The 16,001-nt window shown below is 36.1% G+C and overlaps 1 protein-coding gene across 2 annotated transcripts; it reads left to right on the forward strand.

Moving 5' to 3' along the window:
• The first annotated feature begins 2,694 nt into the window (after nt 1–2,694).
• Nucleotides 2,695–12,614, forward strand: lgmn (legumain). Of its 2 annotated transcripts, none has more exons than XM_083540018.1 (14): nt 2,695–2,719; nt 5,261–5,409; nt 5,550–5,647; nt 6,960–7,041; nt 7,134–7,216; nt 8,778–8,853; nt 9,240–9,302; nt 9,542–9,608; nt 10,313–10,431; nt 10,511–10,600; nt 10,733–10,942; nt 11,051–11,221; nt 11,379–11,446; nt 11,803–12,614. In XM_083540018.1, exons 1-14 carry the CDS (start codon nt 2,710–2,712, stop codon nt 11,843–11,845), a joined length of 1,329 nt encoding a protein of 442 aa, XP_083396144.1. In that variant the 5' UTR covers nt 2,695–2,709; the 3' UTR covers nt 11,846–12,614. The 2 variants fall into 2 exon arrangements, with proteins under 2 accessions (XP_083396144.1, XP_083396145.1); XM_083540019.1 differs by lacking the exon at nt 2,695–2,719 and adding an exon at nt 4,093–4,248.
• The last annotated feature ends 3,387 nt before the right edge of the window (nt 12,615–16,001 follow it).

The raw sequence follows: 16,001 nt of genomic DNA on the forward strand, positions 1-16,001 counted from the left end.
GCGCGTGTGCGCGTGCGTGCGTGCGTGCGTGCGTGGCTAATATAGGCTACCTGTCCGTTGTTCTAAAGCACTTGGAGTGTCAGTTGTGAGTGTGTGCTGGAACAGTTCTAGATCAGCTAAAAGGTTCTTTTGTAGATAATGTCTTGTTATAAGAGATATAGCACAGCAGGAGTGCCTAGGGTTGGAGATCTAGAGCACTTTAAAGTATCTCTTCTGATTGATCTAGAGCGGAGTAAGAGTCTCTTATATTTTATGTAATAAAAATAGTAACGAAATAGCCGTTTAAATTGAGTGTCTTTGTGGTATAAACCGTGTAATATATACTGTCCCTGAAGTTTAACCACAAATAAGCTGTTGATGACTTTCTGTCAGTCATCTTGCTATGTGAAATGCTTTATAATTAACACACACACACACACACACACTCAGTCAGACGGTTGTGTTTCAAATGCGCAGGATTTGTTTAAAGATGTGCAAACTTCATGTTACATGAAAACCTACACATGCTTACAAGCACAAGCTCTTGATTGGCTCGTTCCAGGCCATTACATTGATCTCCTGTAGTGCAGGACAGGGAGAGTTTGTAATTAACAGATAAAATTGAGTGGAATATGATCATAATTTATACTGTCACTGTGTCTTCCCTTCTTTTCATGCTTGAAATTTTTACAGAAATAAATTTACAGCTTAAGCTAAAATGTGATAGAACAGGTTCTTCTTAGTTTGCATCTGCAAAGCGATGTGTGTGAATAAGTGTGTGTCAGAATGTGTGAAATAGTGTTAAAGCTAAATTTCACATCCTGTATTTTTTCTCTTTGTGGTATAATCTGTGTAATGACAGATTTTTTATTCCTGTAGTTTCACCACATGATGTTCTTTCCACATGTGACTTTCTGTCAGGTGTCCTGCTGCATGAATTAGTTCATAATTAACGTTGGCACACAGTGAGACCGCTGTGTCCCAAAAGGACAGGACTGATCAAAGTTGTGTAAAAATGAGGCTCCATGAAAAAAAATACAAGAGCACAAACTCCTGATTGGCTCGCTCCAGCTCTAGCCCCGCCCCTTACATTTATCTCCTCTTGTGCAGGAGAGGGAGACTGCTCCATTTTATATAATATTATTGAAATATTGGACGTGTAAGAGCAAGTAAATATGTACATATGTGAATGCAGTGGTGGGTCATGTATTTCACCCCTAGGCCTTCAGCAGTGTCCAACTTAAACCCATCCACCTTTTAACACCATCATTTTGACATCACGTCTATAGAAACCATCAATATTTCCCCACTGTGGGACGAATAAAGGTATATCTTATCTTATTATTGATAAATGCAGTATCACAGTAGCGCTGCATCACAGGCAGTAATCTCATACAGTGAAAATGAATGTCATTACTGAAGCAATAATCCTGATGAACACAATTTAACAAGTCTCCTTTCACTGCAGCCACAGCAGCACCATCCCCATACATAATCTCTAGCAGAAGCCTCGATATAAATCTCATAAAATTACCCCTATGCATTACGGTTTTCCTGGGTATTTAAAATTAAGGCAATTTGTGTGTTTTTGTCCAAATTTCACAGAAAAGAAAACACAAAAGTATAACCGATTCCTTGTAAATTTCCTTGTGAGTGTATCTGCAACCAAATCAATTTATTTTCCTCTGTCAGTTATTGTGGAATAAAATAAGAACTATTAAATCCACATGAATATATTTGACCTTGTGTAGTTTGCTACAGATTTTGCTACAGGGTTTCAAGCTCTGACAAGCGAGTTCTCTGGCCATTCAATCAAAGCACATGAAAATGGAGATGTTATTGAACGCCTGCTAGATGGCCTCGGAGTCTAGATGGCTGAAATCTGATTGGATAAATACTCCAAATTAAACATACACTCCTTGTAGCGGTGCAGCCAAGAGAAACTATATGAAATGAAGAGAATAGGTTATTGGGAATAATTTAATATACATTCATGAACAGAAATATATAAGGGCTGCCACTAATGATTATTTTAATCGGACAATTATTGTTTCCGATGAATCGGTTATATTTATACATTTTTGTTAGCTGTTTTGCTTATTACAACTACATAGAACCCTAATTCAGGGTATTTGTGAATAGCAGTGCACAAAAAGATTTAAAGCCACATATTGAGTTTAACTTTAGTTTTAATAATCTTTTATTTTGACATTATAAAGCTTATAGTGGCTGTTTGTTGAGGAGTGAATGCAGGATTATGTTTTCTGTTTACTCCTGTTGTTATTTGCCTCTTTTAAGATTTAGTGTTTTTACACTTTTAATTGAATCCATCACTATGATGCGGGTGAGCTGATTGCGCAATCTGATGCTCACAAATCACGCCAAAACAGATCCAGTGCGACTGTACCGATGCTAGCAAACAAACAGTTTACACAATAGCACTTTGGTAAACTGTACCATTTTCACATGATGAGGATTATACAGTTTTTGCTTAGGGTGCTGATGGTTCGCCTTCATCCGTGCCACCAGTGTGTTTTCTTTTCATGTGCTTGTGCATCACAGTAGTACATCCATGCTACGCAAGCTCAGCTTTGCATAATTTGCAAGTTCTTTGTTGCGTTTAATATAAAATGCTCCCATGGCTTGGATGACTTCAGATGCACACTTTTTCCTGCTGCCTGTTGAACGGTATTCTCCACTGTTCGCAGGCGGCTGTGCTATTCTGCAGTCATGCTAATCGGTAACTTGAGCAGCCCAACAAATCGATAACGGGATTAGTTGACAACAAATTTCATTATCAATTTTATCAATTAGTTGTTGAAGCCCTCTGAATCTGATATAGTTTAGGCCAGCAGAGAAGGTCTTGCTGGCCCTGATGATCCACCACTGTGTGAATGTGTGAAATGATGAAGCAAAATTTCACATCCTGTATTTTTTCTTTGTGATGTAATTTGTATAATAAAAGATTTTATGTTCTTGCTGTTTTACCACGTGATGTTTCATGTGACTTTATGTCAGCTGTCCTGCTGCATTAAACAGTTTATAATTAACAGTGACACAGTAAGATACCTGGGTCCCAAAATCTCAAGATTGATCAAAATAGAATAAACTTAATGCTTCGTGAACACTCAAGCTCCTGATTGGCTTAATCCAGCTCTAGCCCCACCCCTTACAATCTATTATAGGACCCTAAAAAGTCACAAACAGCATTTGGTAGGAAGCTGTGATCTTTCTTATCAGATGAACTTTATCTCAGCATATCAGGAAATATCATAGAGCAGAAATACCATCAGTCATGTGACCGTGATGTCACAGTGCTGTCACAATGTGGTAAATAACAGGTGCAATAACAGGTGTGTTATTTTCTGCAGTAAGTGAAAGAACAGATGCAGTACATTTTCTACAGAGTAAGTCCCTGTAAAATTTCCCTATACATCCGTCCTTACTGCCACACACACACACACACACACTTTCTGACTGTGGTTTATAAAAACATTTACAGGAAGCCAGTCTCTCTTCTTGATACAAATCTACATTAACAACTGATTTTAGTTTGTCTCTGAGAATCGTTTAGTCCACAGTCCAGTATTTATGCATACACGATTTACCGTTAAAACTGGTATAAAATGAGTAAATCCTTAATCAAAAATATTTTATAATTTATTTTAAAGTATCCTGCATTCACATATTAATTATAAACGAGAATATTGTATGTGATGTTATTAAAATAATTGCGCTGTACTGAAAGATATACAAATGCTTCTGATCTTCTAAATGAAGCAATATTATTTATTACAATGTATTTTATAGTGTATTTATATATGCCATAAGTCTGCTTTTAATTCATTTCAATGTAAACTCTTAATACATTATGTATTCTTAATTAGTTTTTTATATTTAAAATATGCTTCAATATAGACATAAACTCGCCTGCTTTATATTTCTATTATTTTTAATTCAATTCATAACACTTCCTTTTTATGTTTATTTGCGGCCTCAACACGCGTCGAGTCCTGCGCATGCGCAGTTCCAACCATGAAGGGGGGGGGTTAAAACCACATGATCCAGCAATCATGTGAGGAACGAAGTCCCGCCTTTAGAGTAAAAATTCCACGAATATTGGCAGACGTGAATGTCGGTCATTTTGGTGTTAAAAAAAAAAACAGGTCGGCAAACCGTGTTTTTGCTATTTCATCACCGCTCGACCAAGGTGAAGTTGAGAATTTCAAGTCTAACGCTTCATCATTTTACTGGATTTTATGTTTTAAGGTACAATAAGTGTTTTATTGTGAGTGAATGTGTGTATGTGTAGGCGCGCGTGCTTTACTTTATTCCATAACAACTGTCCAGGCGGCGTTTTCCTGAGGGACACAGAACATGTCTCGCGTGCGTCCAGACTAATGCTTATTATTTTTATTTATTATTTTGTTGTTTTCCGTAGGTCCCCTGGTGGTCTAGTGGTTAAGATGCAGCGCTCCCACCGCTGCGACCCGGGTTCGATTCCCGGTCAGGGAACCATCCCCAGCCACTCTTAGTGCCGGTCCCAAGCCCGGATAAATTGGGGAGGGTTGCGTTAGGAAGGGCATCCAGCGTAAAACATGTGCCAAATCAAACGTGCGGAGGATCCGCTGTGGCGACCCCTAACGGGAGAAGCCGAAAAGAAACTCTCATTTTGTTGTTTTCCGTAACAAAAACTTAATTAAAGGTATAATAATGCAGTCAATTACAGTGTTTAGTATTATATTTGGAGATTTAGGTGTGTTGTTTTTGTATCTTGTGTGTGACAGCTGTATGGTCAGGGCTTCACGATCCGATTTTTCGATATCAATATTGTATTAAATGACATTACAGTACGATTTCATGACAGAACAGTGTCATCAGTAAATCCTCAGACACCGCTGTCAATAAACAAAACAGGCTGCTGATCTGATCTGAAGAAGATTTCAGCAGTGTTTTATAATCTTGTAAATTATAATGCTGTAATGTGTATGTGTCAGGTGAAACATAACGATGTCCTGGATGGGCAAAAAACCCTGTAAAAGAGCAAAATCTGACAGATTAATCTTTAGGTAGAGCCACGACATGTGAGGAAAAATACAAAATCTTATGCAAGCACTTCAGATAAACCAATCCGAGACCCTTTAAGCCGCCTTAGTCTTTATAATTTAGTTGTTAAACGTTGAACACACTGAAGCACAGCCTTTATATAAACTCTACTGTATGTCATTAAAAACTAATATGAAGAAAACACACAGCTCACCGGAAAAATCCTCTCTCATAGTGAAGATGACGATGATGAAGGTGTTGGTTTTGATGACAGCGATGGTGTCGTGTGCCCTCGGTTTTCCAAAACAGGACGACGCGAAAGCGGGAAAGAACTGGATCGTCCTCGTAGCCGGATCAAATGGCTGGTACAACTACAGACACCAGGTGAGCTTTATCACAGAAACACCCACACATATATAATTATTATAATTTATACAATATAATATTTCATTAATACATCTTTACCAAGAGCTTTCTAATCATTGAGCTGCAATTTAATGGCCTGTGTGCGTTTTTGTGTGCAGGCCGATGTGTGTCATGCATATCAGATCGTCCATAAGAACGGGATTCCAGATGAACAGATCGTAGTGATGATGTACGACGATCTGGCTAAAAGTCCGAAGTGAGTGACACTAATCATATTTATTTTTATTCAGGCTCTCTGCTGGTGTCACCTCTGTGCTGTCTGTTATTCACACTCTCCTTTATATCTGCCCCAAATGAACACTTCATGCAGTTTTATTAACGTCAATGACACTTTGATCAGTGTTTGAAATGAATTTTGTGTATGATTCATTTAAAAAATACATTTCCTGCTCTGTCTTTTAACAGCACACAGAAAAAAGCACACACATACAAACGTTTCTCAGTGCACATTCTAGTGAGAACAGTTGTACCTAAATGATTATCTGATCTGCAGTTTATACATCCTCTTTTTTTGTATTGTGTAAAAGGCATGTGTGCTGTCTTTGTCGTTATGCAGACAAAAGTGTGTGTCTACATTAAACATTTATTATTGTACCCGTGTGCATGTATTACACTATTACTACACCTTTATATACTCAACGCAAGGTGCTGAAGGTCACGTTATCGGTGCATAAAGACATTTAGCCGGCAAGTACTGCAAGACTCTGCCATCACAAAGGGACCTCATAGTTAGCGGATACCTGATTTACAGTCACCTGTGTAGTATATAAGCTCGTCCAGTTCACACTCACATTGCAAAGCATGCACTCCTTGTTGATTTCCACCGCGCGTTATCGAGCCTTTAAATGTTTGATATCCTGGTTTTTGATCTGTCGGTTCAGGTTTTCTTCACTTGCTTACACGTGCCTTAGTTTATGCTGCTTGTTGATCATCTGACCTTTTTCTTGCAGCTCAGCACTGTTTCTAAATCTTGTCTTTGTTTTGAATCTGGAAGTGCATCACCACCTACTCACTTTAGAATCAGTTCTATTTTTTTGTTTTCACTCAGGATCATAAGCAAAAGCCTATACTGCTGAATTTCAGCGTAGCTTGTTTAGGATTACTGTGTGTGTATACGCATGTGTATAAGTGCTAAAAGATTAAACTTTTTTATGCTATTTATATGCTATTCTATGTATAGTTGTATTAGTGTGTGTGTGTGAGTGTGTGTGTGTGAGAGAGAGAGAGAGAGAGAGAGAGAGAGAGAGAGAGAGAGAGAGAGAGAGAGAGAAGAGAGAGACTGTGTCGCATTGTTAATGTTTAATCCTGGACGTCTAGGAGTTTCTGCTTGTGTGTGTATGAGAGAGAGAGAGAGAGAGAGAGAGAGAGAGAGAAAGAGAGAAAGAGAGAAAGAGAGAAAAAGAGAAAAAGAGAAAAAGAAAGAGTTACAGTTAGATTTGGGTTACAAGTGTATGTATTAGATTTCATCATATTTACAGCCTACTGTTCGCTCTGTGGGTGTGTTTCAGCAACCCGACTCCCGGAGTGATCATCAACAGACCTAATGGTTCAGATGTGTATAAAGGAGTGTTGAAAGACTACATTGGTGAAGTGAGTCACTTGGCAAGAGTAAGAAAAAATACTTTATAAAATTCATATAAATCTAATGATCAAAAGTGTGTGTTTGTGTGTGTGTTTGTCAGGATGTGACACCTGAGAACTTCCTGGCAGTGCTGAAGGGTGATGCAAGCAGTGTGAAGGGGGGATCAGGAAAAGTGTTAAAGAGGCAAGTATGAATTTTTATCTGGAATGAAAAATCAATGTGTTTTAGCTATAAAATGGATTAGAGTGTGATTTCCATGTTGTGTGTTTGTGTGCTAGCATTACTCAAATTGTTCTTTAGAAGTTAGAAAAGTGATTTCTTTTACAAAAAAATTACTCTTTGTTATGATGTTATGAGCAGTGTCCTATTCCAGATATGCTTTGATTTTAGAATTTTATCCTGATGATTTGAATGTTTGGTTCCATCTCAAATCACAGGCTGTGAAATGTCCTGTATACAATAAACAATAGTTAAAAATGTAACACATTTGTACAACGTTAACACGCACAGACATTTTCACCCAAAGCCTTGTTGTTTTACCCATTCTGACCAAAGGTGCCAATATTTTTGCTGTTAAACTTGTAATCGAATGTCCAGAACCAGACTGTTTTATAGCAAAGCAAATCGAATTACTTTAGAGCTGTAGCTATCGATTATTTTTCTAATCAAATGTTCTCCCGATTATTTCATCGGTTACTCGAGTAATCGGATAAGAAGTACTTTTTATTAAAGTTTAACTATACAAGAGAAAATTAAGACGGTCTTTTAAAAGTAACAAGTATTTGTTTCCTTTATAGAAAAGTAAAACATTTTATTGCTGAAATTGCAAACTGTGAAAGCTAAAACCATTTATTGCATAAAATTATAAATGAAAATAAAAAAAATTCTATTTGATATTACTTAAAAAATAAAAATAAAAAAAAGGTAAATGCATTGTAGTGTTTTCTTTGTTTTAGTTTGAAATCATCCCAACCTTTTTTTTTTTCCGTTTTCATTGACCTGAATCTACTCGCTGTTTTCTCCCCGTTCTTCCTTTTTTCATTCTGCAGCGTCTTCTGTGTTTACCTGTCCAGAGAGCGCCAGAGTTTAGCACGTGCATATAAAGCATAACAAATAATTTCCCTCGATGCATTTTTTTATTTGTTCCCAAATTATTTCCCCGATAATTACTCAAGGCCATCGTTTCAACCCCAAATTACTTTAACATTTTTAATTTACATTTTGTAGTAAATATAGGTCACTTTTTTTATTTTACAGTTTGTACCTGATTTTTATATATATTTATATTATAATATATTTTTTTATTTGATATGCAATAAATGGAGATGTAGAGATATAATTCATCCGGTTTACACAGTTGGCTCAACAAAAAACAGTAGTGGAATTTAAAATTAATGTAATTAAAAGCCAGCATCATTAACACAATATACGATACAAACCATAAAATCATTATTTAAAAATCTTTGTAAAAGTAAACGATAAAAGCTTTGATGATAGGGTAAAATAAAGAAAGTTGCCTTTAACTCATCGGAAATCAATAAATAAATTATTGGCGTCCACCCCCTTCTTCTATTCTGTAACAAGGTGTCTGTAAACAAGTTTAGGTTTATTTCCATGACTTTTTCATTTCATGGAGGTGTTTAAGATGGCTGAGTTAAACCTGAGGAAGTGAAGTAGGATATGTTTAAACAAGATTGGGAATGCAGCCAATATTCATACCTGTTTAAACTGGTTTTGTTTTCAGCGGGCCTAACGATCACGTGTTTGTTTACTTCACTGATCATGGTGCTCCTGGGCTCTTGGCATTTCCTGACAGTGAGGTACAATACTTCCTTTTATGAAATGATAACATTTTCAATTCCTGTAAATATGTTGTAATGTGTTATTGTGATGGCCATGTGATTAATCTTTGATGTAGACGAGTCTGGACTCGAAAATGTCAATGTGAGTCATATAGCGAGGGGGAAAAAAGTCTGAAAAAGTTCTCGTTTGTTTTTTTTTCTATTTTATTATTATTTACTTGAGAAATATTTTAACATGTGTTGTTCCTTAGTGCAGTAAGACAACCAGAAGTAGAAAAGAATTGTGTGTGTGTGTGTGTGTGTGTGTGTGTGTGTGTGTGTGTGTGTGTGTGTGTGTGTGTGTGAGAGTGTGAGAATTAAATGATGAAGCAGTTTTTCTCTCTCTCCCTCCCCCCCCTTTTCAGCTGTATGTGAACGATCTGATGGAAACAGTGCAGTACATGCACAAAAACAAAAAGTACAAGAAGGTGCACTTTTTCACTTTCCAGATTTTCAAGTGTTGATTAAGTCTGTAGAACAGAACAGATACTCTGACTGTACTGCAGTTTTATATTAAATATCTTCTTTTAATAATTAATCCCTGCTATAGTAACAGCTTGGTGTTGATTATTATGGAGATGTTTATTTAAGATTTATGTAAGGAGTATCTTTATCTGAACTTTATTCCTATTCTGTACAACACACACAAAAACATACACACACACAGATGGTGTTTTACATCGAGGCATGTGAGTCTGGCTCCATGATGAAGCCGCTGCCGGTTGACATTGATGGTGAGTTTCACAAAAAGAACATGCACCTAGAGTCACAGAGAATATTTGTTTTCGATTGGTCAACAGGTCTGGGACACCTGTAACCATGGCAACAAAATAAATTGCACTGGAAACCCTGTGTACTAATAATGTGTAGACTTTGTGTCTAGTATTTCGGAATAGATTTTTCTGTCTGTATGGAAGTGTAAAGGAAATTCACTTCCCCTTTTCTTGATGATAACTGGTTTTATAACTGCCCTTAACCACGCATGTATTTTCCGCTCACAGCTTCCAGACAAGCTGTTTTCTCTGTTTAATGCTGACCTGACAGATTTTTTTTGCAGCTGTGCACAGAAACACACACACGGTCTTCTGATTGTCATATGACTGCTGGTCAAAGTTTGTTAAACTGCTAACGTAATATCCAGCCTTTTTTAGTTAAGCGTTTACACAGTGGTCATAATTAAAATGCTATTAAATCATTTAGGAAGAAAAAAAAGGTGGAACAGAGATTAAGAGTTGGTCATTAAATACATAACATACTGGAACACTGAGTTTGTGAAATTATAAAAATTTATCGTCGATTACACAACAGGGGCATGCTGGGTTGTGTAATAATACTCAAACTTCACATATTAGTGTGTAGATTCAGTCAGAATTTATATTGAGGTAAATAAACAACCTGCTCTGAACAAATCAGGATGGTTTTTTTCTGTGATCCTCAGTTTATTCCACCACAGCGTCGAACCCTCACGAGTCTTCCTATGCCTGTTACTTTGACAAAGACAGAGACACGTATCTGGGAGACTTGTACAGCGTTAACTGGATGGAGGATTCTGACAAGGTGAGAAACATTAAATGTAAACTTTATAAGAAAATCTTGAATTTTAGCTGTAAACTATCTACATTGTGTGTGTGCGCAGGAGGATCTGACTAAAGAGACACTTGCTAAGCAGTTTAAGATCGTCAAGAGTGAGACCAATACCAGCCATGTCATGCAGTATGGAAACAAGGTGACACAAACACACACACACACACACACACACACACACACACACACACACTGACTTTTCGCAGACAATATGAACAAACATGACCTCTTATATTAACAGGTGTTTGTGTGTGTGTGTGTGTGTGTTTCTCAGAGCATGTCCAGTATGAAGGTGATTCAGTTCCAAGGTAACTCTCTGGGTGGAGCCAGGCCTGCAGAACCTATGTCATTGCCCCCGGTTAAAGAGCATGACCTCACACCAAGCCCAGATGTTTACCTTTCTATACTGAAAAGGAAGCTGATAAAGAGTAATGACATCACTGTTGCCAGAGGTTACCTGATGGAAATTAGTGCCCACATGAAGGTGATGATGATCATGATGATGATGATCATGATGATGGAGAAAGATTTGTATGTTTTTTGTTGTGATGTTATTAAGAGCGGCAGATGATAAAGTTGTGTGTGTGTGTAGGTGCGTGAGCTGCTGGCAAACACAATGCGTAAAGTGGCAGAGCGGGTAGTGAAGACACACCTGGAGGTTCAGCAGGTGGTAGCGGAGCATCAGGAGCTCACACAGTATCAGTGTTACAGAGCCGCGGTCACACATTTTAAAACAAACTGCTTCAACTGGCACGATCAGCAGGTGGGCGCATTCACTCACTCACACACACACACACACACACATCAAAACACACTGCTTTAAATAAATCTGCTGTCACATTCTGTATTGTTTTATACCGTGTGTGTGTGTGTGTGTGTGTGTGTGTGTGTGTGTGTGTGTGTGTGTGTGTGTGTTCTAGTATGAATATGCTCTCAGACACCTGTACGTGTTGGTGAATTTGTGTGAGAGAGGACACGAAGCTCAGAGGTACTTTTAAATATCTACAATCTCTCCCTCATTTCCACTCTTTCTCACCCTCTTTTCTTTGCTTTATCATTCATCATTTCACATGCTTTACACTCTCTTATCTCATCTCCTTCTCTCCTCTGCTCCCTCGACCTTATTTCTTTTATTTATTTATTTTTATTTTTGGGTCCTTCTGCCTGAACCTCTCCCAGTCCCTCTCTTTCTGTTATATATATATATATGCTTTCCTCTTTTTCTTTTTTTTCCTTTTCTTCTTTATAATATTTTAATCTGATATTATAGTGTTACACTGATTATATATCGCATTGTTTTTATTAAATATTACGGATTATAAATATTGTTTTGTCTTTTGTTAGGATCATGGCAGCCATGGATGATGTTTGCTACTTCCGGCAGTAAACACAATCTCACACACACACACACACACACACACAGGTGTAATGAAGGATGAATGAGTCTTGGCTTATCCTGCTTTTTGCACAAATCACACCTGAGAGTGATTTTATTACCTTTGTTTTTATCATCAATACAATCACTATCGTTTTATTGTCTTTATTCCTCAGTGAGCCATTTGTTTTGATGAATGTTGTGCTTTATATAAAAAAATAGAAATTTCAGAGGGAAATCACTAAAGAGGGTTTTGTGATGTGTTACATGCTGCTGTTGAAACGCTAAAATGTGTTTACATGCACGGACTGACACCACACACACACACACACACACACACACACACACACACACACACACACACACACACACACACGCAGTGTCATTTCAGAGCTCACATAGACACCTAGTGGCTGTAACACTCATCGTGCTATAAACTCATCCCTGCTATTATAATACTGACTATATTACTCTTATAAAATGACTTTATTAAGTGGACTTGTTTTAATTGTTAATCCTGTGTGTGTGTGTGTGTGAGTTTTCTATGATGTGTTAAGTCTGTTCTCTCTGCACTAAACGAATAATAGTCCACACTGATGTAATAAACACAGCATGCTCATTGCATATGATTGCTGTTTAGACATAATGTGCTGCATGAGGGAGCTGCAGGGATTCAATTTGGAGAAATAGGGATTATACATTCACTGATATTTAGAAACCAAAGCTTGTCTGATATCTGTTTGACCTGATTACTGAAATAAATCTGAATATGGAATCAGAACTGTATTGTGGAGTTTATCTAGTCTTTTTTCAAGTCAAGATTCACATCAGCACATCATCAGTGGTAGAAAACAAAGACATGCTAACTGCAGGAACAGGAGACTGGCTTAAGTACATGCTAATGATAAGATAACAAATATCCTAAAAAAGTTGTGTAGGTACCTGAGAGGAAAGTAAGTACAGACAAGTATGTAGAGCTTCAGGACATTTTGCATGGAGAAAATTACACAGTAATGGTATATTTACGGTACAGTTCTGAGAAAAATGTAAAACATAAAATTGCTTGTAATCTTTTAATAATGTGGTTTATTAACCTTTATCAACATTCATGCAGTTTACCTTTTTAAAACATTTTAAATAAATTGTCTGCATGGTCAAATATATAAAAATATATATATAACATTCTATTGAATGAATGCAATACACTTTATTATATTGATTAAACTGAGTAATCAATAAAATTGATTAAATAAAATGTAATACATGGAAAAATTTTATTACATTTGTTAAACCCCATTTGGGTATGGTGTGGGTGTGTGTGTGTGTGTGTGTGTGTGTGTGTGTGTGTGTGTGTGTGTGTGTGTGTGTTTTACATTTAATATTTAATTTTGTAAAGATATGTTCTACTTATTTCAGCATACTTAAACGAATGTATTAATTCCTTCCATCCTTCATTCAATCACTTCCTTGATCTGTGGTATCCTGTGTGAAATTATTGAAGCTAGACATGAAAAGCAAAAGAATCCATTTCCTGGTTAAGCAAGGATTCTGTAGCATTTTCGTGCATATTAGCACAGTGACACTGCGCTAACTCTAGTTTCTCTTTTATACCCGTGGCATTGTGTTTATGTTTTTAAGTTCAATAATAATAAAAAATGTGCTCAACAAACTTGCGTTCTGCCACTCAATACGTTCTTGAGGAAACACCAATATTTTTTCCGCATGTAAAAAAGGATTGTATGGACCGAAAGCCCTGTACCGAAACATTTCGGTATGAATATATGTACTGTTACATCCCTATTACACAGTTATAATACCAAAATCTTTAATGCATTTATTTTAAAATAATAAACAGAAATTACAGAACTACACTTGTTTCATTTATCTTATTGTGGAAAATGCAGGGCCGGTTCTAGACATTTGGAGGCCCTGGGCAAAAGTTATTTTGGAGGCCCACCGGCTTCCTTCCTGGGGCCCCACATTCAAAAATAAATAAAAAAAAACACTTGAAACAAATATAATCTTTAATCTTTATATTCATAAAAAAAAAAACTATCAATATTTTTTATATATTTACCTAAATATGCATATTAATTAAACTTTAATGTCAACACTAGAAAGAAAAAAAAATCATCTGCTCTTCTCTTCTTCTTCTTCTTCTTCTACTTCTTCTTCTTCTTTTTCTTTTTATTCTTCTTTTTTTTCCCTTGGCCACTTGTTTAAAAGAAGTAATGTCATTAGCTAGGCTACACTGTAAAATATTCATTTTAAAAATGTATTTTGCATTACTTTTAAATGCTCACTTAAGTTAGTTTAATTTTTTTAATTTTCTAATAAATTACTCAAATAGACACACTGACTAAATCACCCAGGACAATTAGTTCACTCTTTTGTTCAGTAATTAATATACAGTAACACACATTTTTGCCTGCTCTGTACAGTAAAATAGGATAAAATGTAATTTTTCTAGCTGGATATGGACATAATTCCCCCATTTTACTAAAGCAATATAGACTATAGATATAGTAATATTGATCATATTATGTATTGCATTTAAATCCCCTAAATATACAATATAACCAAATCAACAGTGGATATAAAAGAGACAAAGGAAACTATACTTGTATTTGTATGCTTAAATTGTATTTATTCTGTAAATACAACAGACCAATTTATTTAAAAACTAAAAAGAGTTAAGTATGAAGTAGGCTATTCTGATCATGTAAACATCACCGGAATTGATTAAATATACAGACAGTTCAGGTTCTTTTTTGAAATAATAAACAATGCTCTAGCCTAGCTGCAATTGCTGTTTCTATTTAGAAACTTTTACTTTTTCTTCAGTATTCTTAAAGTCGGCATGTCGCTCACACTGTTTTGAACTCGAGACACGAATCAGCAATTCAAAAATACTTTATTATCAAAAATACAAGATAGCTGCATCACGAGCTGCGCTTTCTTTGTGTGCTAAATGAGTGTCTCGCTTAGCAACCACCAAGGTTAGATTCTGACCTTTAGATTGGATTTTGTTCATGACTGTACACAGACCTTTCATGCATTCAGAGGGTGGAGGCCCACATTTAAACCGTGATATTAACTGGTTTCACTTCAGGTAAGTGACAGATATTTATATCCAATGGACAAAGAGCCTTGGCTTACGCTGCCATGTATAGGTTTGTTGGCTCCCATCCAAGCCTACGGCCCTCAGCAATTGCCTGCTCTGCTTATAGCTAGCGCCGGCCCTGTAACTGTAACATAACTATAGATACACGGTTATAGTTACTGTATAGTTACAGTTACTATGTAACTATAACATTTTCCGAAAATTTTATAGTTTCTAAGAAGACCCTACAAAGGAGCTAGAAACATATTCCTTGGAAACCCTTGAGTAATCCAATTTTGTAAAGGATGCGATCAAAGATATATCTGTGATCTCAAATCTTTAACAATCTCCAGTACAGTTTTTAACAAGTTAAATTTCAAAACGACAAAGTTTACTCTCAAGTTAATATTCAATTATTTTTACAGAATCTATAGGGGAAGCTACATTTTGCAATTTATAAAAATAATAAAAAAAAACCAACAAAACATTATTGAGGTTTCTACTCCAGCAGCCAGGTTTCATAACCTAAAAAATGTTTCTTTAGTGTTCAGGTGATTAAGTGTGGGTGAGGCTCTGATTAATAGTTTGGGGTGATCAGGGTGCTGGTCAGTGTGGGCGTGGCCCTCAAAACAGATCAAAATATAGGAAGTAAATATTAAATTAACGAGAATTTTAAATAGAAGATCATTAAATTATCATTAATTATCATTAAATAATAATGTATACATTATAGAATAAATTATAAAAAAAAATAAGAATAATCCATAACACAACATTATAGGCAATGATGGAGGAAATCATTAAAAAAAAAAAAAAAATTAAATCAGGGAATTAGCCAGAATGTGGTCTCATCACACATTCTGGCTTTTATCATTCCCTCTAATCAGCTGTCAATGATTTTGACAAAAATAATAATAAAACAGATATAAAAAATGTTGTAAAAGTTTTATTCGTCTGTTATTTTTAACCCGCACTTTATTTTGCGTCTCTATAACTTTTTGCGGGGTGATAATTTATGCTGCTGTAATTGCTGGTGTAGTTTGTATGGTGCTCCAGCAGGTAGCA

The sequence above is a fragment of the Silurus aristotelis genome, assembly GCF_946808225.1.
Source record: "Silurus aristotelis genome assembly, chromosome: 4".
NCBI lineage: Eukaryota > Metazoa > Chordata > Actinopteri > Siluriformes > Siluridae > Silurus > Silurus aristotelis.

Coding starts and splice junctions, on each gene's coding strand:
- lgmn (XM_083540018.1), top strand. Junction 5,648..6,959: donor GATCTGGCTAAAAGTCCGAA/GTGAGTGACACT, acceptor GGTGTGTTTCAG/CAACCCGACTCCCGGAGTGA. Junction 10,432..10,510: donor GGATGGAGGATTCTGACAAG/GTGAGAAACATT, acceptor GTGTGTGCGCAG/GAGGATCTGACTAAAGAGAC.